Below are 25704 nucleotides of genomic sequence, written 5' to 3' on the forward strand. Positions count from 1 at the left end.
TCCAAGGCTGACAAATAAAATATGTAAATACAAACATAGCTTATGTGGTCTGTTTTCTGAGCTTCCATGCCAGATCATCCAGGGGTGTCCACCCCACCATCTCAAATTTGGATGAAATTTGGTACATACATGGTATCTTCAGACAAATATAAGAACCAGTATTTTTCATTTTTGGAACATTGGCTTTACTTTGGAATTTAAAGCCCTTTTTAAGTTTCCTTCTGTTTGGTGAAATTTTTTTTAATCCGCTACTAAAGTCGAGTGACACATGCTTCAACTGACATTTCTAATAACAATTACTAATGTAGAATCGTGAATTCCACCATATGTATTCAGAATTTTACGTAGATTTCAAACATCACTCTCAAAATGTAATTAAATGCCCATAATTATGTGCAATTTATGTTAGAAGTAGAAAAAATTAATTACCAAAAATTGTAAACATTAGTTCAGTAATCCAATTATAACTGTTTTCTATTAATCTTTATAATCTCAGGCTTGGTACCACTAGAAAGAGCACAAAATTTACTACAAAATGGTGAAATAAAATTTTTGCATATTTACCTTCCTTCTTTATAAAAACAAATTCTTTGTGAAAGAAGTGGTTAAAATCATTATAAATCAGTTTTACGATTACAAAATAATTTGTAAAAGCAAATATGTAGTAAAATATTTATTGCAAAAATGTTTGCAAAAATGTTTGCAATAATGATCTAACCTTTTTGGAAATGCACATTTAATATACTTTAGACCTATATATGAAAAATAGAAATGAAAAGAAGAAGAAAATGTTTGAAGAAAAGTTATGGTTCAACTAATGTTTGGTAACTCAGTCAGCATAATATTGCATCTTCGTGCTTAAATGTACATGATGCAATTATATTGCATCATCTAAGTGTTTACTGTAGGGTTATCCTATAGAAGATATTAGTCACAGGTTGTCCAATGTGTGGGAGTCTTAGGAGCTGCTATTTTTCTGTGCACGTCAACAAGTTGTCTGGGATTGTTTAATCGATGACTGTTAATGTTTGAGTGTTGACATGTAGCTGGTTTGATAAGATATTTGCTTTGTATTTTCTGACAGAAGTGGGCAAAACTGACAGGTTTTTTTTACAATCTACAATGGCTACCAGTTTATATGAAAAGTGTAACGTTGGTTTTTATTTATTAATTCTGTATGTCATATAAATACACACACAGACAATAAGATTATTCTTAATATTGCTGAACTTCCTGATGAAGAAAAAGAAATTCTGCTTTGGAGGATAGATGGATTCACACTGCATTCAAATTCAAGTATATGTTCACACCACTATGCATCACACATCAAATATTACGGGGAAGCTTTTAGAAAAAAATTTGTGACCCAGCAAAGAAACACAAAAGGTCTATAAAATATGGCATAAGACCTTTATCTCTTCAAATGGAGAAAAGCTGTGTTCCAACTGTAGGGCAAAGTTATTTCAAGAACAAGAGTTTGAAAATTCACAATAATTCTAACAAAGAGGAAGGCCCAGTCCCTCACAGGTTACACCTACGAATGAAGACCTTAGTGACACTACACCATTTGAAAAGGAAGATTTGAATTTAAGCATGAGTACTCTTGATGTATCACCCTTAAAACTAAAGGGACTCTCAAAGCATTCAAAATTAGTGTATGGTAAAAGAAAGATAGCTGAAGTCAAAAGTAAAGTGAAATCAAAAGTAGCAGCAGTTCTGAAGCTACCAGAAGATGAATTGCAGTTTGAAGGAAGTACTGATGAAGACTTACCTGAAGAGTCAGTTATTAAGGGGCCCGCCTCGTCAGGGGTGTATGTGTGTTAGTGAGGCGGGATTATAAGCGCGACGCTCGAAGGTATTTCTAGCGCGGTATCGCCTCTAAGCTCAAGGCTCTGAACTGGCGCGCAGTCTTCTCGTCGTCAATTGATAACTGTGAAATTTGTGCGGTGACCGTATTTTTATATTACGGGGAAATGAAGATAAAGGTGTAATGCAAGCCCCTTAAGTGCTTTCAAGAATCTGTACCACTTGTTTTACACCTAAAAATTACTCTGAAAACATGCGTTTCAGCCATTTTAACTCTTCTAGAAATACAGTTTCAAAACATGATACAAAATTAAAAGTACTTTTCGGGCCCCACGAACTCTTAAATGCTTTTCGTAAATATACCCCACTCAGATATCTTGAGTAGTTTTGAAATCGCGTTGTTTCTCCTGAAGCTCTGCACACCGTCTGTGTGACCAGGTAGGCGGGCCCCTTAAGAGGAATTCAAGTGACCAATTTTATAATAAGTCATATGAAAGAAAAATTGAAATATGCAACATCCATAAGGGAGAAGTTACACATTTTAGCAGTTGCACCTAATTCCTAGTCACAAATGAAAATTTCAACAGAATTCAATGTTTCTGAGTACATAGCAAGAAAATCACGACATTTGGTGAAAGAAAAAGGAATTCTTTCATATCCTGAGCTTTTGCAAGGTCAAAACATTTCTGCTGAAGTTGTTGAAAAAGTTACCAATTTTTATCAAGCAGATGAAAACAGCACACTAATGTCAGGTTGCCAAAATTAAGGTTAGTGTACACAAAAATTTTTCTGAACATGAGCGCCTAATACTCTGCAATCTTAAGGAATTACACACAGCATACACAGAGAAATTTCCTTGTGATAAGATAGGATTTTCTAAATTCTGTGAGCTGCGGCCAAAATGGTGCGTCACAGTCAGCCAAGTACACATTAGGTCTGTTTTTTCTCAATATACCAGAATCCAATCCTCCTTTTAAGTGCTATTAATTTAGAAAAATCACAGCTAAAGGACCTTATCCAGTTACTGGTATGTGAGAGTGAAAACCGTGATTGCATGTTAAGTAACTGTCCGAATTCTGAAAAAAGTACAATAATTTAATACATAAGAAACATTTTTACTGACTTTGATGATGAAGACGAAATTCAATTTTCACAATGGTTAACTACTGATAGCAGCCATTTACAAATATTGGCCCTTCCTTTATATAAATTTATTGATCTGCTTTTGAAGAAACTGTCAGCATTAATACCACACTCATTCGTCTCAAAACAACAGTCAAACTATGTGAAACAGAGGAAAAAACATTCAGCCAAATGAAATACTAATTTTCATAGACATTGCAGAAAACTATTCTTTTGTTATCCAAAACGAAATTCAGTCATATCATTGGGTGTGTTCTGCTTGCAAATTAAATCCAATAATCCTGTAATTCAGAAAGGATGGAGAAACATGTAATATGTCTTTGTGCTTTATCTCAGATTACCTAAACCATCATTTTCTCTTTGTATACAAGGTTCAAATAACTAATTCATGAAGAATTCCTTAACATTAATTACAGACGGTAGTGCAGCACAATCAAGAATATTAAGTGTTTGATCAACCTCTGCTATAACTTGGAAGATTTTGATTTAAAAGCTTCTTGGACCTTTCATGCAACAAGTCATGGTGAAACAGCTTGCGAAGGTGTTGGAGTATGTATTAAAAGGACAGTATCTAGAGTGAGCTTGCAAAGACCGTATGAAGATCAAATTTTGACAACTGAGCAGATGTTTCAATGTTGCAATGAATACTTTACTGTAATTCTATCTACCAAAACATTTCTTTAAGTAGGGTGAAGGTGAGATAGTAAATATCCAGAAATTTTATTTCACCATTTTGTAGCAAATTTTGTGCTCTTTCTAATGGTACCAAGCCCGAGATTGTAAAGATTATTAGAAAAAAAGTTATAATACGATTACTGAACTGATGTTTACAATTTTTGGTAATTCATTTTTTTCACTTCTAACATAAATTCCACATACTTTTGGGCATTTCATTACACTTTACGAATGATATTTGAAATCTACGTAAAATTCTCAATAAGTATGGCAAATTACACAATTCTACATTAATAACTGTTATTACAAATGTAAGTTGAAGCAAGGTGTGACACTCGAATTTGGTTGAGGATTAAAAAAACTGCACTATTAAACAGAGTGAAACTTTGAAGGGCTTTAAATTTCAAACTAGGACCAACATTCCAAAAAAAAAAAAAAAAATATGGGTTCTTATTTTTGTCTGAAGATACCATGTACCAAATTTCATCCAAATCTGAGATGGTGGAGTGGACAAAGTGTATCTTGGCTGGATGATCTGGCACTGACTGACCCTTTCTGCATTTTGTACAAAAGTAGAGTTTACTTTATGTGTATCTTGCTTTCCTGTGACAAATGCAATGGAGCCAACCCACTACTTCTCACTACGTTTCAGAACTGATTAAGAATACCTTTGTTTACTTTTGCTACATTTGCACCAAAGTTGGCACAGCACAGAGAACACACATATACAATGAAGTTGAATCCACACAAAAATATTGCAGCTGCTACACTGCAAGCCAGCACATGCATCAAAATTTTTCTAACTTATAACAATTATCTGTGCTGTGTGCCGATTTCCGTTCGCACCCAAAAAAAAAAACCATATCAATGTACGTATGTCAGCCGAATAGAGTAGCTAATGATGATCTAATTCTGAAGGAGAGCTTTTTTTTTTTTCAGCAAAAAGAAAACTACTTTAAAAATGCTTTTTTTAACTTCCTGACATGTTTTCTAATTACTCTGTAAGAGGATATTGTGATGTTTCAAGTAGTTTGCCAGTAGTCAACTATGCTAACAAGTGGTTAGGTTCGTTAAAAATAGTGTAACATTGTGAACTTAGTTGGTTAGGTTAGCTACTTATTCACGCAGAAGCTCTTAATGTACATGATTACCACTACGGGCATTCCAAAGATACAAAGTGAAACCAACTTAAATGTGGCATTTATTTGCGTAAGGCAATGCTTGTTAAATAATCCTTCCTTGCATTAAAAAAAAAGTGAAACTAAATTTTTTCCCAGTTAACAACTACTTCATAGGTATAATAAAATCTGACAAAATAAAAAAATATTTGAAACTAAAAATGTTGACATCATTAAATATGGGAAAAATTAAAACAGCTTGAATGTTTAAAATGTTATGTTGTGTTAGTGGAATGTTTAGTGCACAAATTTTTCAGAGACCTCAGTGTTATGCATGCAACGCTGTGCCTTTTACATGCTGCTTGTGTACCACCGGAAATGTAACATTTTTAGCAAAGTTCAAACAGAAAATATGAATTAATGAATTAGTCCCCAAAATCTCTTCGACGTTGGGTCATGAGAAACAATGAGGAAGATGAGGATGAGCTTGAAATGAGTGTGAAGCACTGTCGGAAAAAATGTATGGGGGAAAATAAGGCTATACCAAGAAAACCCACCAGGTCTCTGTAACATCGGCCACATTTTCTCAATTACAAAAATACGGTTCCGATCCAAAGTATATGTAAATATAAGAAACTAGCTACGATTTTTTTAAACAAGCTTAGGATTAAAAAGCTTTCTGAATAGATGCCCACTAAAGAAACACTAAATATGGTGTTGTTTATAAATGACACTACTCATGAGCCATTGCTGGTTCTGAGACTAGCTTAAATTGGTTGCAAAATATGCTTACACACATTAAGACATCTTCATCGCTGATGACTTTAGTATTCTGCGGAATAGGGGGTGAATTTTCCCCACCGCGGATGCATTTTTGTCAATGTTAGTTGATACATTTCACTAACGTCAAACTATGGATATCTTCAGACAAGCAATCACCATCTTCAAGTTTATTACAGTTGCAAACATTTACACCGCACTTTTACACTACTGACTTAATGTTATATTTACACTCCCTTCCATTGTATATTATTTATTATAAAATTATAATTCTTCTTCCCCGTGCTATTCAAACCTTCCGAAGTGATGTTCTAATATTGTGATAATGACATTTTTACTACAGTAGTTGAATAATCGATTTTCGCCGATATCGTAAGTAAATACTGATCATATATGCTTGAATTAGTTGTTTATTAGCTTTTAGCGAAATGTCTACTTTATATTTAAAATTTATAGATCCTATATTAAAAAACTGAAAAATAAATTTTCAATAACCATATGAAAATAAAAATATCTAATTAATCTATGCTATCAGAAAGTAACATCAAACCATCATGAATTATTGAAAAATTTACCCTTGCAGAACAAATTTAGTATTTAATTTTATATTTTGTTCAAATACTGTAACTAGCTTTGGACCCTTGTTGAAGATAACAAGTTCCTTCTGACAGGACTGAAAGCCCGGTCTTGAATTCAGCTGCAGCCGGCCTCAATAGCAGAGAGACCCATCGGGCGCCAAAGTGATCTAAGCAGCAACCCCATAAACAATAGAAACAGGCGCTTGTCTGACTCAGTATGTTTCAAACTTTTTTTTTCCTAACCTAACTAATTACTAAGTGTATGCTGGATGCAAAACTTCATGCATTAATTACAAGCAGGTTGGTTACAGGAAACAGAAGGATGGTTCTGGAAGAAGAGTTGGACAGAGTAGAAAGACTACTATCTTTAAATATATATACTGTATAGAAGTCGCCAGCCCAGGTTAAAAATTCTAATACGGTTTTGAGGTAGTTGGTTAATTCACCGCCGCAATCGCCACCATCTCTAGGGCATCGACTTGTGGTGGTCCCTAGCGGACAAGTGTCCAACTCTTCAGACACTCCTTCCCCCTCCTGTTGAACGACGTTGAGCTGCAGTGAATGATGGATGAGGGGTGCGGGGAATGACAGCTGGCGACAGTGCTGCGCTCTAACGTATAAATAACAACTAAGACGATACAGGGCGTTACGGCAGCGCACTGCAGCGGTGAAGTTCCCAAACTGCTCATTATACGCTTCTGAAAAACGTAGAGTAAATCCTATCCACTCGCGACTTCTATACAGTATATATATTCAAAGCTACTATGCAAATGCGCGGGAGCTTGGACATTTTGTCCGCATTTATTTATTTATTTATTTTATTTGGTTTGGTGGCACTGGTTGTTTCGGGGTGACTTTGTCATTTCCCACCAGGCTGCCAGCCAGCCTAGACCAGAGATTGGCCTAGACTAAGTTAAGAAGGGGAAAAATTCGTGTACACTGTTGAATTTAAGCAAATGTAAAGAAACATTAAATTAACATAAAATAAACATTTAAAAATATGTTTAGTTTGGTAGCTTTAATTAATCTTGCTTTTTCGCGAGCTAGTGAATCGAGCCTGCACTCAGGAGGGGATAGAGCATTAGAGGTTGACCAAGGTCGGTTAGTGAAATTATCCAGTCCTTTATCGCGAGGCCCTCTAGCCTCAGCATCTACGCATTCGTAGGCTATGGAGTGTGTATAAGTGCACTGTCACGAGCTGGTGCATCGAGCCTGCACTCAGGAATGGACATAGCCTCAGGTTGACCAAAGTCGGTTAGGGAAATTATCCAGTTCTTTACATTTTATTTATAAATATTTAAAGCAAATATCAGTGAATATATGTGAATTATATGTGATTTTAATAAGGCAAGTGTACTATATAAAAATATTGAAATACAAGAGAGATACCTACATATTTACATTTTTGAAGTTTAATCATCTTAGCTCAAGACATACGGCATTTACTAGGAGTAATTTCATGAATGAAACAAGTCGATTAGGAACGAAAATGAATAAACATGGTGCACAATCTGTGGAAGTACAGAAATCTCGAAAATATGGTGGACCAATTTGATTTATCCATATAGGATAACTTTCATAATATAACCAAAAAAATACTGTTTTTTTGCAAAATGTCACAAAATTAATAATAAATATCGTTCGCAGCAAAATACAGATTAAATTTGTTGTTCTTCACAGATAAACAATCAAAACAGTTTGCAGCTTGTTGCCTTAGCAACAGTGAAAAATATAGAAAATAAAACCGTTTCTAACACTCTGAAATACTGTAAAAGAACATTGTCAAGGAAAGATAAAACCTGAAACATTATGTTGCCATCGTCCGGGGTCTCGGGCTCGAGTCTCGGTGCGGCTCCTAGCGGGAATGGCGGTTGTCGATGCAGTGTTTCCGGGTGGGCGCCAGACTAGCTCTGTTTCTAGTCGATAGGTGGGTCGTGGGGTCGGTTGCCCTGCGTGGCCCACTAGGACCGTCGGCGGTGTTGCGTGGGTTATGAGGAATTCCCTACTTGGCGGTGGTTGGGAGTCGTATGGTTAATTAATCAGACGCTGAAGTGATGCAACAAATAACGTGTGTCGTTTATTCATGCGACTGTGGGCTTGGTGTAATACCGTTGATTACACGCCACGTCGTACAGAGGGTGACGTCACACAATACAGAAGTTACACAATTACACAAAGTTAGTTTGAAAGTTACGTAATAAGACGTGGCACAAGTTCACAAAAAATGTTACGCGAAGGTGCGTTGCACAAGTTTATTGAATGTTACGTGGCGGCGCATCGCACAAGTTTACAAAAGAAAACGTTCTAGATTCAAGGCGTCGCACAAAGTTACTAAATATTACGTATTAGCGTGGCACTAGGCGGTTCTGAGCCTGGTTACTCAAAAGAGGGGTGAGGGCGATTGGAGGCGGCCAATCCCGTATATCAATGTCTCGAGGCGGTGTTCGCGTCCACTGTAGTGGAGCACGGACCACAGCTAAATTCGCTCAAGTTCACTTACGGGGTGGTGTCAGCGCCGGAGCGACTGGTTTTAGTTAAAGTTCTGTTCTTCGGGAGGCGGCCTGTGCCGTATGCTGAAACTACCCCGCAGACCAAGTGTGGTGCAGGGGGTTTTAAAAGTTATGCGGCCGGATTAAGTCCTGGACCGAAAATTGGACCGGGTACGCATGGAGAGATAAGTAAAAAGAGGTTTCGAGGAGTGACTATAATTACCAGAAGTGCGTTCAATGCAGACAATGGATGATGTCTCTCCGTGGGACGTGCGTCCGCCCCGGTCCACGAGTCGCGCTGTACTCGCGTGATGTCATGGCGCCCGGCCGAGGCTCGGTGGCCCTCGTGCCAGGGTTGACCTCATTACGTTAGTTTCTAATGTGACATGTTAATAAGAGATTTTAAGGGCGCTAAATTCCTACATTAATTATTAAGGCTAAATTAACATCACTCGTCCCTTCTACAAATTGGAGTTAGTATGTTTACGAATTATGTCCTCTAAATATACGTCACACCAGCGACTGTTCGTCTCTTGCCGGACTGCTCTGGTAGGGGTTAATAACGAACACAAGGGTTTAATAATTATGTCACATGGTTAATTGACTAATCTAGGCAGAAGGCCGCCAGGGGGACACTCACACACGTATCGACGTATTTACACACGTGAGTGCCTGGGCACTCCTACGTCGCACTTTCGTTAATCAACTTATGATTTATACATAATATTGTTTAATATTCTGTGTTTGTTTTTGCAACGTGGTCGGCTGTCATGTCGGTCTGTTTATTAGGGGGCCGGGTTCTACCTTGGTTGCTGGTGGCTCGCCTGACTCGGGTGGGCCATGGCTAGGGGCACGTTCCGTTAGCGGGGTTGAATACTGGCGGTTGCAGGTCGGGCTTTAGGGTAGCCTTCGGTCGGACGACGTCAATGTGTTACATGGTTGCTAAAATCTGTAAGTGTATTCTTGTGCCAAACTAAATTTAATACGTAATAGTACAACTATTTTTTAATACTACTTTATATTAAAATTTATAGTCATAAAAATAAGAAAAATTCTTTATAATTTTGACAATCATTAGGTTTTTGTCTACATCAGGTTATGAGATTATGTTTGCCGAGGATGCCAACTAGCAAGTTTGAGCGAACCCGGCACCCTAATCCACAGAGTAGTCAAAACTCTAGTTACTCAGGACATGATATCGTCACTTGGTTGTGGGCAGTAGATTGACTCCCAGCAGAGATATCCTCGGGTGTTTAGATCTCCTCTAGAGCACTATGCTACAATGGATAAAATGGATATTCTGGCAAGATCTGCAAGATCTGTCTTTATTCACGTGCTCACCTATCATGCATAGCCTGTTTGGTTTGTGCTTACTAATCCATTACCTGATGGTGCTGACGCCACTCCCGCTTCCTGTCTAAGTATTTAAACTGATTATTAATGTTGAAAGTGATCTCGGGGGTTTTAACGGGGGTTCGACCTCGTGGCTGCAGGCAGGAGCGCGTCTCTGTTCGAAACCTACCCGGGCTGTTCAGGCCACCCAGGACGCCTTATAAATAACTGGTAAACGATTTGACACGATACTGCATTTATTCAGAACCGATACACTTGTTGGTCCAGATACTGGCCACTTCTGTTGTTGTCTGACCGCTGCGACACGCGTATTTCTCTACGTAAACGGTACGCGCGACCAGGATAGGTTGCCAAGTGGTGAACACGGACTTCTACAGTGGTCGATTATAAATGTGAATGGCGCGGCGTATAGCCACAGATCTCCTGTGCTGCAAGAACTTCTACAGGCAGTTACGATAACATGGACAATAGCACATACGAACGGACGTTCCAAAGTTATTTGCAATCTAACCTGTGGCGAAATATGAAGGTCCCGAAAAGTACTTAACCCGGTACACTGGAATCATACACGTTACAGTCACTTATTAATCAGAAATTACTCGGTTAGATTGCACGTTACAAGTTACACATTTACAGACGATGAAAGTTAAGAGACGTAAATTAACGAGTAAGAACTCGACACACGTTGCTAAGAGTCTTCGACGATAACAATTAATTGGCTTTGAAGCCGAAAAGCTGCGTACCTCAATTATGCTGTCCTTAAACTGGACATGGAATTACGTAAGATATGGAAAACTCCCTGTTGGGATAAAATTAATTAGTTACCAGTCGCACGAAATATCGTGCGACTGGGTGGGGTCGGCGCAGAGCTGGTAAAAGGATTTTAAAACTTACACTATTGCTGATATGTGGATGTAGCGCGAAAGTTGATGGCTCTGCGTTCGTGGAGCGTCCGACCCCTGCGAGCTCCCGACGGTAACTGAGTTCGAGACCGCCCTGCGGCCTCGCGCCTAAACGCGTGGAGCGCGGGAAAACAGATCCAGCCAGTTTTGGGCTTAAAAGAAATGTTACACAATATATGATTATAAAATAATTAGACATGATTTCCCTTAAATTAATTATGTTTTAAATTGTTATTAAATTGGTTGTTTTTGATTTGAACAGAATAATTACGTATTTAATTCGGCACATTGCCACACCCAACCGGGCGCTGTCGTCGCTTTGGTGTTCGTCGCAGCGCACTTTTACACACTCGGCGGGAATCACGCTCGGGCGTGTTCGATGCACTTAAGAGGTGTTGTTGTGACATAACGGCCTGTGCGAACCAGAGGGAGCACCGGCGGTCGGCGTCAGTGCAATTATCTATACCATGTGGTTGATAATGGGGACGATAAGCACTCTTGAAGCCTAATTGCATCTGATACAGTGTGTCGAAAATTACATTACAAAATCCTTTATACTGACACCGCCGTCGGTGCTCCCTCTGAGAGGACAGGTCGTTATGTGTCCTCGACACCTGAACCAGTGTCAGTGCGACGAACACGTCCGCGCGTGTAGCATAGTGCAGTGCCTCGAATGGCGTGAAGTCAGTCACGGCCGGCTGTATACACGAAGCGCCCGGCCGGTTGTGGCAATGCGCAAATGGGAGTTCAGTGCAAATGCAATTTAACTAACAAACACAAAAAAACTTTTAAGATGTCAAATAATTCTTATTACTTAATTAATGATTTTGTAAACTCTTGTCGTTCACAAAACTGGCTGGCATCACCTTCCCGCGCTCTGTGGTTTCCCGCGGATTTTTCCCCCTCCCTGGCCGAGTTACCAGGGAGAATCGTCAGTAGCCTTCCAGCACTCACCAGGGCCGGCAGCCCCGCGCACGTGGAGCCTCCAACATTTCGCGCCTGATCCAGCATGTAACGTCCATAGGTAATATTTCTAAATCTTCTTTTATCAGTTCCACGGTCGGCCCTAATTCGGCCGTATAACGTGTCGTACGGTCTCTAACTAAAATGTGTGACTCGACTACGAGCCTTTTCAGTGTGCTACGTAAACCTAAGTGTTTTAGGCTGCCCGCCGAGGTGCCTGCGCTTCACGCCTTCATAACTCCACGCGGGATGGCATTGCGCCTAACGCGAAACCAAACTTTAGAATGCATCACATCCTGGGACGTGCCGCGGTCGCGAGTGAGTTACCACGTCAGGTACCACCGTGCCCGTACCCAGCTTAACGTGGCCCACGTCACCACGAGGACGAGCCTCGATTAGCGTAATTTCCCTGAATGTATGGACTAACATCATCCCAAGCCCAGGACTCGCTTGTAGTAACTTTATTGTCAGATTTCAGTGTTGGTGTTAGTGTTTGCCATCAACCTTGGATAAGTGTCCATTTCAGTGTTATGTATAATTTCCCATTCAGTAATTAGATATCTTCTGTATAACGCACCGTCCGGACTACAACGTGCTAATCACTTAACTCGCCGCGCGCCGTAATCGTCGCCGCCGTAGCTCTCAGGATAGCCTGCACCCCTCGATGTGGTAGTCTCCCGGAATACCGCAGACGCTAACTAGTACCGCCAATCGAGGGCCGTGTGAGCGGAGACGAGCTCGACGATGAAAAGGCCAGCCACGTGAAAGTGTATTATGCGAAGTGAAGTAGGTACTGTAACGTGTGTCGACAATAAAATAAGTAACGTTCACGTGTGTTATTTTAATAGTACGGCATCCTGGGTGGCCATAACAGCCCGGGGGGTCCTATGTAGACACGTCCCTGCCTCAGCCACGAGGCAAAGATCCCCGCCCTCGAGAACAAATTCTAACCAACGTAATTTAATTATCATCTTTTCAGGGCAGGCAACGGAGGCGGCGTCAATACATAAGCCATGGCTTGTGTGAAGGGCCGTGGGAAGAAATGTAACACTACAAGTGACATTAATGATTTTCTGATCATTGCCCACACAATTCAGGGGTACACATACAAAACCCAAATAATACATAAGCTGTGTGCCTGTTGAACACACAGTAAACTATTTAGAAGGTTTCCCCGAGGGCTAAACATAGAAAGAAGGCTAAATACGTTGGCTGGCTTAAGGAGCTTGGGAAGTCTCCACATGCATTTACATAAAAAAAATTAGTGACTGGTGGTAATGTTGATGATGGAGGTTCTTGTCGCAGAGCCAATGCTGAGGTTGATATGCTTGCGATAGTCCAGTGATGGTTGATGGTCGGTAGTTAAATGTGGCGATGAGCTCCACAGACGTGAGTCCATCCAGCCCTTATTTGCTACGAGCCCCGAATGGCCATACATCACTAGGGGGTTTGTTTTATTTTTTAATTTGTAGTTCATTCATCGATAAAAGCTCTGAATTTTATTAGTTTTTTAAACTATAAGTTTTTTATTGAGCTCTTTCCATGTGTGTAATCGTTTACTAAGGTATTTAGGCACACTTCAATAGAATAGTACTAAATATATTAAGGACGTTTCTTCGCATCACGCGAAATAATTGACTGTACAAACAACGATTGCAACGGATTGCGTTACGAGACGAAAAACAATGGTGAGCGGGCCCGATAGCCACACTTACCATCACGAAAACACACGATGAACTGACTTCCTGACGGAAGTCCGACGCGCTGCCAACCTTGGCAGCGTTGCCAAATCTGGAACCATGGTGGCCAACTGTGAAGGGGTGGCGCTGCTACTTGTGCAGCGCGGGAATTCAAATGTTCGAATGTTCAGTCTCAAATTTGTTGCACACGTAACGTCAGCAAAAATACTTAAATACCTATGTACACTATACACACTCCAAACATTCCGCCCACCTTGAAATGACCCATTTCAACACTACTCAAGAGGCAATGGGCACAACTTCACTACAGTGCGTTTTAGACTCCCAGAGGTGGTATGCACTGTAGCGACCCTAGGCACACCATCAGATCCAGGATGAAGATGCAGGACGCGTCCCAACTTCCATTGCAGGGGAGGTACTCTATCTTCCTTTATCAACACCAATTGGTTTGGTGTGATAGCTATCGTTTGATCTTGCCACTTCGAACGCTGCTGCAGTGTGTGCAGATATTCGCGGTGCCACCGGTGCCAAAAGTCTTGATGCAACCGCGATACTAGTTGCCAACGCTGCAGTCTGTTAAGTTGTACCTGTTCCAATTCGGGTTCAGGATGCGACACCAGCGGCTCCATGGTCAAGAAGTGTCCTGGGGTGAGAGCACGCAGATCATTGGGATCGGAACTTAATGGACAGAGTGGCCTAGAATTCAGTATGGCCTCCACTTGGACCACGACCGTGTAGAGCTCCTCAAAGCTGAGAATCTGTTCACCAATGACCCGATTTAAATGTGACTTGAACGCCTTAACTGCAGCCTCCCACAAGCCTCCGAAATGAGGAGCGGCTGGAGGGTTGAAGTGCCACATCACTCCAAAAGGAGCTAAACAATCCACTATGGTCTGCTGATGCGATGAGGATGACAACATGCGTTGCAGTTCTGTCAGCTGGTTGTGGGCTCCAACAAAGTTCGTCCCGCAATCGCTATAGAGGTCAGAGGATCTCCCTCTGCGGGCGATGAAACGTTTGTATGCAGCAAGGAACACCTCAGTCGACAGGTCAGACGCCAACTCCACATGAACCGCCTTAGTGGTACAACATACTAATATACACAGATAGGCCTTCAACAGAGTGACTTTGCGCACACGAGCCAGTTTTATGAAAAAGGGGCCAGCGTAATCCACGCCGGCCTTCGAAAATGGTTTCACTTGCTGGACTCTCATGGCCGGGAGACTTCCCATGAGGGGTGTAAAAGTGGGTGGCTGTGCCTTGAAACACTTCAAGCAGCGGTGAACACAGCTGGTGATTGCCTGCTTATCTGAGAGAATCCAAAATTTCTCTCTAAGAATACTTTGAAGTGCTTGTATCCCGGGATGTTGATTGACGTTGTGATAGTGTTGTATAATCCTGCTCGTCAAGGGGTTTGATTTAGGAAGCAAGGCCGGGTGTTTGTGTTGAAACGGGAGCTTCGACTGGTCAAGCCTGCCACCCACCCTAAGAAACCCATCAGAGTCGAGGAAAGGATGAAGCTTCCGTATCTGTGGTGAGGTTCGCTTATTCTTTCTCAAAGAGGCCAGGTCATCTTTGAACACCATCGACTGAACTCGAAGTATCCAGAAATTTAAGGCAGTCTCCAACTCACGAGGACACGGGGTCCCTGATTCACGAGCACTTTGTGAGTGACGACAATTAGCAACAAAACGCAGAATATAGGCAGTCACTCTCAGTAACTTCATTAGACTGCTGAAACGTTCGACCAGTGAATCAATGTCTTCAGTATACAGAATAGTTGCCAATGCCAACGACTTCTTCTCCTGTTGGACCAAATCGGAAATGTCACTACACGAAGCACTTGCAGGCCATTCATCTGCAGGTAACGTCAACCATGCAGGGCCTGTCCACCAAAGGTGGTGGTCAAGTATCTGGGCAGGTAACAATCCACGTGAGCCACAGTCAGCAGGGTTGTGTTCTGAACGCACGTGCCTCCACCAACTTGAAGGGGTCAGGTCCTGAATCTCACTAACCCTATTTGCCACAAATGTTTTTAACTCATGAGATGAAGAGTGGATCCACGCTAGGGCTACTTGTGAATCAGTCCAGGCAACAATGGAGGTGAATTCAAGTTCCATTCCATGCACATTTATCATGTGACGAAGCAACCGAGACAAGAGAAGAGCTCCACACAACTCCAACCGAGGTAGAGACTGGGCCTTGACAGGGGCTACTTTAGATTTGCCAGCGAGCAGGTGTACCGTGATTGTCCCATCAACATCAACCACACGAAGGTAGACACTTGCTGCATAACCCAATTCTGAACTGTCTGAAAATCCATGAAGTTGATAGGAACAGCCCTGTTTTCCCCTGACAAGGCGAGAGATGTTGAGTGCAGACAGAAGAGGGAGCTGGCTGTTGAACTTGTTCCAGCTGTCTAATATGTTTGGTGGTGGTTTTGCATCCCAGTCGAGATTTTGAACCCAAAGGACTTGAATGAGACATTTTGCAAACATGCTGATAGGTGTCAACCAACCGAGAGGATCGAAAATCCTTGCCACGTTCGATAAAATTGTCCTTTTTGTCGCAGGGCAGGCGCTGGCTCGGACCTTGTATGAATATGTGTCGGAGGTGGGGTTCCACTGTAGTCCCAGTACCTTGATTACAGTGCAGCTGTCCTGATCCAAGGCTAACGGTTGGAGGGTTTCAATATCCTCAGCAGGAAGCCAATTCAGGAGTGTCGGATGGTTGCTCATGAATTTTCGGAGTTGAAATCCCCCTTTCGCTAAAAGCTTGATGAGCTCTTGCTGCATGGCCACTGCAGAGTCCACAGACGGCGCACCCGTAACAACATCGTCCACATAAACATCCGACAACAACACTCGAGAGGCAGTGGGAAATTGTTCTCTCTCATCTTCAGCCAGCTGCTTAAGAGTGCGGAGTGCCAAGAATGGGGCTGAAGACACTCCATAGGTCACAGTTTTCAGCCTGTAGTCCTGGACTGGAGCTGCGTCACTAGAGCGCCACACAATACGTTGATAATCCTGATGATGACGATGGACATGGATCTGGCGATACATTTGTTTTACGTCTGCCGTGAAAACTACAACATGTAAACGAAAGCTCAATAGTAGATTAAAAATATCTTGCTGCAATTTTGGCCCTGTTAACAAAGTATCATTAAGCGACACACCTGTGGAACTCTTGGCTGATGCATCAAAAACAACGCGCACCTTTGTAGTGGAGCTGTCTGGTTTCACGACAGCGTGGTGAGGTATATAGAAGGCATGGGCACAGTCCATTTCTGTCTCAGCGACTCTTTCCATGTGGCCCATCGCGAGATAATCCTCCATAAACTCGGAATACTTCTGCTTGAGGGCAGGGTCCCCTTTGAGACGTCTTTCCAGGCGAAGCAAACGATTAATGGCTTGAGGTCTAGAGGACCCTAACTCTGGCTCAGGTTGACAAAACGGTAACGCAACGCTGTACCGGCCGGTCTCATGCCTTGTGTAAGACTTCACAAACAGCTCTTCACAGTGTACATCCTCGGGAGACTGATGCTTCACAAGGGGAAATTCTTCAATCTCCCAAAACCTTCTCATGACATCAGGTAATGGGGGATGAGAGGTCACCAGCGAAACACAAAGGGATGTCATGTTGGTTGAAGTCTGTTCAATTTCCACCTTCCCCATCAGGATCCAACCTAGTACAGAGTCTAGAGCCACTGGAGACCCATCAATCTTTCCACCTTTCATTAAATACGGAACCAGGTCAGCACCAATACGTAGGTCGACTGGACCAGGAGTGTCAAAGGCAGGATCAGCAAGGTGCAAGTGTGCCACAGATTTACGAACCCTATCAGACAACTTTGTACCTGGCACGCTACTGGTTATACGAGGAAGCACAAAAACATCCAGCGCAAACTGAGACGCTAAGATGCCAACTGGTGTGATAACAACTGAAACATAGGATTTGGCCACATTGACAGGGGTGTTGGATAAGCCCTGTATGGGCAAATGCGTCCCCCTTTTAGTTAACCGCAGGTTCTGAACACAATTCTCTGAAATGAAGCTAGCTTGGCTAGCAGTGTCAAGCAGTGCCCGAACAACAAATGGTGTACCAGTGCGGTCGAGGATGTTTACCTGAGCAGTTGACAACAGGACAGTCTTATAACAGCTCGGGGCTGCGGCGGTAACGGCAACTGTCGCAGAATTAGCTTCTGTTGACAAAGCATTGAAGCCTTCTGGAGATGCACAGCTGCCTTCGGGTGGTTGCTGCTTAAAATGTAACAAAGTATGGTGGCGAGCTCCACAATGACGACATGCTGACGATGGACAACCTTTGGCTCGATGTGCAGGCGAAAGACAATTCAAGCACAGATCCTGTCTTTTCACAATGGTATACCTATCTTTAGGGTCACTTTGATTAAACTTACTGCATTTTACAAGAGCATGTGGGCCACCACACAGACCGCAGGTCTGTGAGGAGCTGACTAAACTATTCAGCGCTTGACCACGAGATTGCTTCCAGCCAGCGAATGGTGGAGAAGATTTTCTCATGGGCGGCTGCAGTCCTGACGACTTGCCACGTGACTGAGCAACAGCCTCCTGAGCGCGACAGTGCTTTTCCAAAAACTTTACGAAATCACTCACTGTAGGGAACTCATTAGTAAGCGACATTTCCCACTGTGTCTGAAGACAAGAATCTAAGCGCTTGCATAGGATAGGAAGCAGGATCAAGTCCCACTGAGTCACTGGTACATCCAGTGCCGTCAGGGCAGAAATGCTCTCAGTGATGTTTGTCAACAATTGGCGTAGTGCTTTAGGTGAGTCAGAGGTAACAGCTGGTGCGTGCAAGAGTGCATCTACGTGTATTGCCACGACAAGTCGCTTATTTTCATACCGCCCTGCGAGTAGCTTCCAGGCCACATCAAAGTTGGCATTGGACATAGTCAAGGAACTGATCATCCCTAAAGGCTCTCCACTGAGGGCAGATCTCAGATAGGCTAACTTTTCTACAGGGGAAAGCTCACTATTATTGGTGATAAGTGTACTGAACAAGTTCGAAAAGTTGGGCCATTGCTGTGGACTACCATCAAAACTTGGAAGTGATATCTTCGGCAGGGCCACCCGTGGTTTGCTCACCTGAGACTGTGGTTGGCTGGAGGGCTGTACCTTTGAGTCCTCTATGCCGGCTACAACGGCCCTGATTTGGAAGTATTTATGATCGAAAGCTTCCATGCGAGAAGCGTGCTCAGCTACGTCCACATCTGTTTCGCCGATGGCTGCTTCCACCGCGACGCAGTCAACTTCGAACTGCTCCTTTATGTTTTCCAAGTCGCGCACTGTTGCAAGAAATAAGTTTCTTTGCGAGGGGTCCTCACGCGCGCTTTGAGAAAGGTCAAATGCCCGCTTCAGGCGACTCTCTGCGATGCGCACGCGTATCAGCGCTGACCGTTTATCCGCCATAGTAAATAGTCACGTAGTACAATGACTCAACACATAACCTAAAACACCACCACGTGAGAAGTATGCCGGTAAATGTTACCTCGGTGACGCACGAGTAACTACACCGGAGACAAACTCAACGTTCAACGAAGCACAAAAGGTTAGAGAAAATTACATACCCAAGAAATTTGCCCTACACACAAAAACGTTCACCACGAGGCACACGACACGCCGAAACAACGAAAGCGACGCCGGCACAAATAGATCCGGCCCGGAGGACCAAATGTTCGCATCACGCGAAATAATTGACTGTACAAACAACGATTGCAACGGATTGCGTTACGAGACGAAAAACAATGGTGAGCGGGCCCGATAGCCACACTTACCATCACGAAAACACACGATGAACTGACTTCCTGACGGAAGTCCGACGCGCTGCCAACCTTGGCAGCGTTGCCAAATCTGGAACCATGGTGGCCAACTGTGAAGGGGTGGCGCTGCTACTTGTGCAGCGCGGGAATTCAAATGTTCGAATGTTCAGTCTCAAATTTGTTGCACACGTAACGTCAGCAAAAATACTTAAATACCTATGTACACTATACACACTCCAAACAACGTTAATTTTTTTGTCAGACCTACCAAATTTGCCTTAGTGCATGAAACGACCTTAGCATTGGTATCTCTCTAAGCGCATCATAATTTGTAAAACCTACTTTTATTTTCGTCAAACTGACAACAATTCAGACAATCTAAGCATTTTATTAAAATCACAACTGAAATGTGCCTGCTTTGAAAGAATGGCACCAGTGGCGTCTCGTCAGGGCAAGCAAGGCAAGCAGTGCTTGCCCAGGCAGTTTGCAGACAATGTATTTTTTAAATAAATATTTTATTCAGAATAGTATTTTACTTTGGCTCGTGCAGTTAGGTGTATGTATTTTTTACATTATCTTCTTGGGACCCAATACTGTGCGCTGTGCGCTATAAGAAAAGAACTCGTCGACACACAAAGCATGCTGTTTTAGAAGCGTTGCTAGGTTTATAAGCGCTGGTAGGACCGCTTTCAGCAGGAAGGCTGCCGCAGTAGTTTCCTTTCGGAAGGGGGGTGGCATGGTACAAAGGTTCGAGGAGGGGATTGGCTGTAAAAACACGTGGTAGAAGCTATGAAGGTAGCGCTTTCTTGCCGAACTCAAGCGAACATGGCCGAAGCAGACGGTGGAATTCTTCCACCGACTGCTTCGGCTATGTCCGCTACAGTTCGGCAGGGCAGGTGGAGAGGTGGCGTTTCAGTCGGCGGTCGTCTCTCGGGGCGCGCGCATCTCTCTCGCGGGCTGTTGGCTGGGAGTTCCCTGCGCCCTATTGGGTTACCAAAGCCTGGCAGTGCGCGGGGGATTTGTGTGCGTGCTGGGGGGCGGCTTAGCAGTGCCAACTGCTACCGACCGCGTCCCGCGGGTGGCGGATATGAGATCCCAGCTCGAGAGTTGCAATCTCGCTGGAGTGACTGTGAATAACCACGTACCAGTTAACAGAGTTTCTGATCACGTATGAAGATAGTTTCTTTTGTGTTGGTACAAAAAATACCAACATTGAACTTTTACTATTCTAGTACATTTTTATGAGCGTCTTCTCTTTATTTTAAGTAGGTATACTTACTTTGCCATGTGTGGTCTGTTTATATATTTTGAACCAGATATCGATGATACTACACTCCCACTTAGTATATAAATAATGTAGAGTAGGTATTTTATTATCAGAATAATGTATGCCAAACATTATTATTTTTCAAAAATAGTTTATAATTTTAAAAAATTTCAATTTTTCTACCTGTGGAATAGTCAATGTTCAGTTAAGAAAACTACTTAAATAGCACCCTTTTGTACCTTGAAATCCATATTTTCCCGGGGGAGGGCCCCCGGACCCCCCCCCCTCCACCCACCCGTGTTTTGGGGTGAACGGAGTTGTTGCTTTCCCTCATGTAAACTTCACGCCTCGCCACTGAATGGCACTCGCAATACAGCCAAGAACAAATGTTTCTAGTATCGACTAAATTAATCTAAATCAAAATTTTTTCTTCAAACAGTATTTGTAATTTCAGTTAAACTCAAGATAAAAAATATATATTAATAAATCCTCAATCAAATACAACACAGTAGCTTCCTTAGATTCTTGAAGAATCCTCTAACCACTCTCTTAAACCGATTTCCTTTCGGTTTGACCTTAATTTGTCCTTCGTCTTGAATGTCTGACTCTACACTCGGAAATTCTTCAGTATGGTTACCATTCTTCATGCTCGTTTGCTCACACTCGTCTTCTTCGCAAGTCCTGCCCGGGGTCACAGCAGCTGACTCAACTCCTGATGGTGTCGCCGACGGGACAGACTGTGGACTGGATGGGGGCCGTAGACTGGACATGGGCAGTGGACTGGACGTGGGCCGTGGACTGGATGGGGGTAGAGGACTGGACATGGGCAGTGGACTAGACGTGGGCCGTAGACTGGACGTGAGCTGTTGACTTGCCGGAGGCAGTGGAATGGACGGGGGCTGAGGTTTGGCCGAGGGCTGCTGGTGGACTGGCGAAGTGTAGTCGAAGTCCGACAGGTATCCTCGCAGGAGCTCCGGAACCTCTCCGACCTCTACGGCACCCTCGTCCTCGGGGCTCTCTGCGGCCCACTCCGGCCTCTCTCTCCCTGCGAAGGGGGGCGGCAGATCCTCCCAGTCCAGGTCCAGGAAGAATGGGTGCAGCTTCACCTCCGCCAGGTCAGCCGCCGGCCCTCCGAGGCGCTGGTGGGGCGTCTTGCAAGTCCGCCACCTCGGGCGACAGGCGCGGTGGGTACTGCGGCTCCTTGTTGATGATCTTGTGCATCGTCTTCCTCCTGTCGCCCTTGTTCTTGGGGTCGAAGGGCAGGATCCCCGTCAGCAGCTCGAAGCCCAGCACGCCCGCGCCCCAGAAGTCCACGGCGGCAGTGTAGCCGGGCGGAGTCCTCTGGAGCACCTCGGGCGCCATGTATTCCACCGTGCCGCAGAAGGTGTGGCGGACGAGGCAGCCTTCCTCCGCCGGCTCCGAGCACAGCCCGTAGTCGGCCAGCACCACGTGGCCCTCGCCGTCCACCAGCACGTTGTCGACCTTCACGTCGCGGTGAATCACGCCGAGCGAGTGGAGGGTGTCCAGGGCAGTGAAGAGCTGGGCCAGCACCAGGCGGGCCTGGGCCTCCGCCAGGAACCCCAGGTCCTCCAGCACGGCGGTGAGGTCGCCTCCCGCCGCGTGGTCGACCACGAAGAAGGCCGCCTCCTCCATCTGGAAGGCGTAGTGCAGGTGCAGGAGGAAGGGCGCCTCGCCGACAGCCTCCAGCACTCGCCGCTCCTTCAGGAGGAACCTGGACAGCGTCTCCCGGGTCCTGTACTGCCCCTTCCGCAGCTCCTTCAGGGCGTAGCTGCGCCCGCCGTCCACGCCGCCGACCTTGCGCACCAGGTGCACCGTGCTGAAGGCGCCGCGACCCAGCACCTTCAGCACCTAAAAACTCTCCTCGCTGCCAGCCGCCACGGGAACTCTCACACCACGAGACATGGGTCAGAGCTCGACCGTGACTATCGCAGGAACTCTTAAAACTCGTCGAATATTTCCTTATAAACTCGCTGGACGCTCCGAAACTCAACTCACAAACTTTCAGCGAAACGTTCTGAAAAGTTTGTTGCCTCGTAACTCCAACAATAACCGACATGAGCGAGAACCACATTGTTACGAACAATGCTTTACTTCGAGCTTGTAAATAAACAACCGACTACAAATCACCGTAATTAACGTAATTCTTCTATGTTTTGAGAGGACATCACCATCTAGCATGATATAGACAGTAGTTGTGCAGACTTACATGCTTTTACCACCTGTCGCACAGTTTTAGTGCCTTGCATTGCATTATATTTATTGTTGCTTTTGACGTTGCAGATTTGATACATTTCGGCCAACCAATTCCTTTACTTATATCAGTGAAAACATCAAAATCTTAAACTAAAGTCGAAATGTTTCTTTATGTTGGCCTTTAAGACATTTTTTTTTTAATTTTTACAGATCCTGTCCGAAATTTTGAATTTTGACAAATCCTCGAAACCTTTGACCTTCCTGACCTTATAATAAACAGATACATTAATTTATGTCAAATTCATACAAATAAAAGAAAAAGTGTTTGTTAGTCTGTCTGGTTGTCGTTCGCGCAGCGCGGAGACGAAAATGTATAATACATACAGCTGTAAAATTTTGCACATAGCGATTTTTGGCTGCAGTTTCGTAATTATTTCCGATTATAATCAACTCCAAGTGAAGATCACAATTTCATTATGCGGATCTTGATGTCTTGACTAAAATTAAGTATTTATGTTTTGCATTTATAACTTATAAGCAAAATTTTTTGAATTTAAATTTTTTTCTTCTTTTTAAGTTTCCCCCTCAACTGTTTTATTTTATGTTAAAACACATTCGTAAATCATATAACTGCAAGTTTTGAATTTTTACAGAATTTAGAACTGAGATCTGGCCTTATTCTGTAACCTGCTGCTTGAGGCCGGTGTCCTGGGCTTATATAGGTCCAGGCACCACTTCTAGAATTCACGAGCGTGGCTGGGATCAGTCACGTCATTCCGCGCCGACCCGACACCATAATTATCTAGACGCGTCGGTATCTCGCGGAACTCCCCAGCTGCCAGGTGTCAGATAACGCCGCAAAGGCAGAGAGTCGCTAGGGGAGCGGTGGGAAGGAGGCGGGGAAGTGATGACTTGTAATCCACCAGACGCGCGCGGCACGTCTCACGTCGCGGCGGCCACGTGACGTCAGTGGCCGTGCGGGGCCGCCAGCCAGCTCTGAACCTGCACGAGCCACTGCCCTAAAATATGATTTGTAAAATACATTTTCTACCACTAATTTTAGGATATAGTCATTACGAAAAATGAATATATGAACTTAATAACAATAGTTCACTTAGAATTAGTAATGGGGTTCTTCAGGGGCGCAAATATATAGGATTTGCAATTTGGGCCCGCGGAAATGTTTTAGGGGGGGGGGGAGTAGGAGGTGTAGGCTGTTACTGGGACGATGTAAACATTGAAATGTAAGCATTGCGCCAGTTCCAGCCTGGGGGCCGCCATTGTTGTTGACATTGGTTACCAGGGCGCGCCACTGTCGCCGCCACTGGGGGCCACCATCTTTTTTCCGTCTGCTGGAGGCCGCCATCTTAGTTCAGCCTTTAGTTACCGGAGCGCGCCACCATCGCTCCGAAGGCGGGAATTGTATACAAAAAATCCCGGGCGGCGTGGGAATTCGATCCGTGGGACGCAGCAACGTTGTGGTTACAAGGCAGACGCCTTGACCACTAGGCCACAGGATCAGATGAAGTATGGGGAATTAAATAACGAACAGCTGCTTTAAAGAAGCTATGCTTAACCCGCCATGTTTTTAAATTTTGAAAAATTATGCTTAAATCATGCAGCCATACTAGCTATGCGTAAACCACCATGTTGTATGCTTAAAACACCCACTCCCACCCCAAGTATGCCTAAAAGAAACCCCCACCATTATGCTTAACCGCCATTAAATTTCGAAAAAAAAAATGCTTAAATAATGTCGCCATACTAGCTATGCTTAAATAATGCAGCCATACTAGCTATGCCTAAACCGCCATGTTTTTAAATTTCGAAAAAAAAAATGCTTAAATAATGCAGTCATTCTAGCTATGTCTGTAAAACCCCGAGTATGCTAAAATCAATTACCGCCAACCCCTCCACCCCCCACTCCGAGTATGCTTAAAACAAACGCCACCATATCTAATTTCCAACCACCATGTTTAAATTTCGAAAAGCAAATGCCGCAACCCCCACCATTATGCTTAAGGCGCCATGTTGTATGCTTAAAACCCCCGCCATACTAGCTATGCCTATGCCGCCATGATGTAAGCTTAAAACACACACACACCCACCCCAAGTATGCCTAAAAGAAACCCCCGCCATACTAGCTATGCCTAAACTGCCATATTTAAATTTTGAAAAGAAATAAAATATTGCTACGCTTAAATTAAAAAAAAAAATACCGCCATGATGTATGCCTAAAGCAAACCCCCACCATTATGCTTAAACCACCATATTTAAATTTGGAAAAGAAATAAAATACCACCATGTTTAAATTTCGAAAAGCAAATACCGCAACCCCACCACCCAGAGTATGTTTAAAACAAACACCACCATACTAGCTATGACTAAATACCTGGGAGAAACATAACGTCAAAAAGGCGCCGTACTAGCTATGTCTACCCCACCCCCACCACCAGTATGCTTAAAACAAACACCACCATACTAGCTATGACTAAATACCCGGAGCAGCATAACCTAAAAAGGAGCCATACTAGCTATGTCTACCCCACTCCCACCACCAGTTTGCTTAAAAAAACAAACACCGCCATACTAGCTATGACTAAATACCTGAGAGCAGCATAACCTCAAAAATCCCGCGCAGAGAGAGCGAGATGTTGTCCGTTGGAGCGTCACTCATAAACTGCGTAATTATAATCCCCACATTATATTATAAGCATAATAATATTTTTAGTGGTAGCACTTGTGCAACATGCCAAGTAATAAGCATAGTTAAAAAAATATAGGACCTCTATTGTGGTATATCATGTTCAAATAGTAATAAGCATAGTTAAGTATTAAGCATAGTTAAAAAAAAGTATTAAGCATAGTTAGGACAAAGACTATTATTTTACGCCAAGTAAAATAAGCGTTGTACAA

The 25704-nt window shown here is 43.5% G+C and overlaps 2 protein-coding genes across 6 annotated transcripts in view; both read right to left on the bottom strand.

Annotated features, from left to right (window-relative positions):
• LOC134540498 (trichohyalin-like) overlaps nucleotides 1-5825 on the bottom strand; it is a 34431-nt gene extending 28606 nt beyond the window's left edge. For 4 of the 5 annotated variants that reach the window (XR_010076447.1, XM_063383319.1, XM_063383318.1 and 1 more), the window contains exon 1: nucleotides 5540-5825. The gene's annotated coding sequence lies outside the window, so the exon portion shown is untranslated. Of the gene's footprint in view, nucleotides 1-5535 lie in introns of all 5 variants that reach the window. The other variant, XM_063383317.1, reaches the window with a different exon arrangement.
• Nucleotides 5826-10182: 4357 nt separating this feature from the next.
• Nucleotides 10183-24154, bottom strand: LOC134540346 (ribosomal protein S6 kinase beta-2-like). Its single transcript, XM_063383018.1, has 6 exons — nucleotides 24089-24154; nucleotides 21742-22443; nucleotides 21212-21680; nucleotides 18634-18914; nucleotides 14095-14265; nucleotides 10183-10239 (listed from the first exon to the last, which is right to left on the bottom strand). The coding sequence occupies exons 1-6, from the start codon at nucleotides 24152-24154 to the stop codon at nucleotides 10183-10185; spliced, it is 1746 nt and encodes a 581-aa protein (XP_063239088.1).
• Between the last annotated feature and the right edge of the window lie 1550 nt (nucleotides 24155-25704).

The sequence above is a fragment of the Bacillus rossius genome, chromosome 16 (genome assembly GCF_032445375.1).
Source record: "Bacillus rossius redtenbacheri isolate Brsri chromosome 16, Brsri_v3, whole genome shotgun sequence".
NCBI lineage: Eukaryota > Metazoa > Arthropoda > Insecta > Phasmatodea > Bacillidae > Bacillus > Bacillus rossius.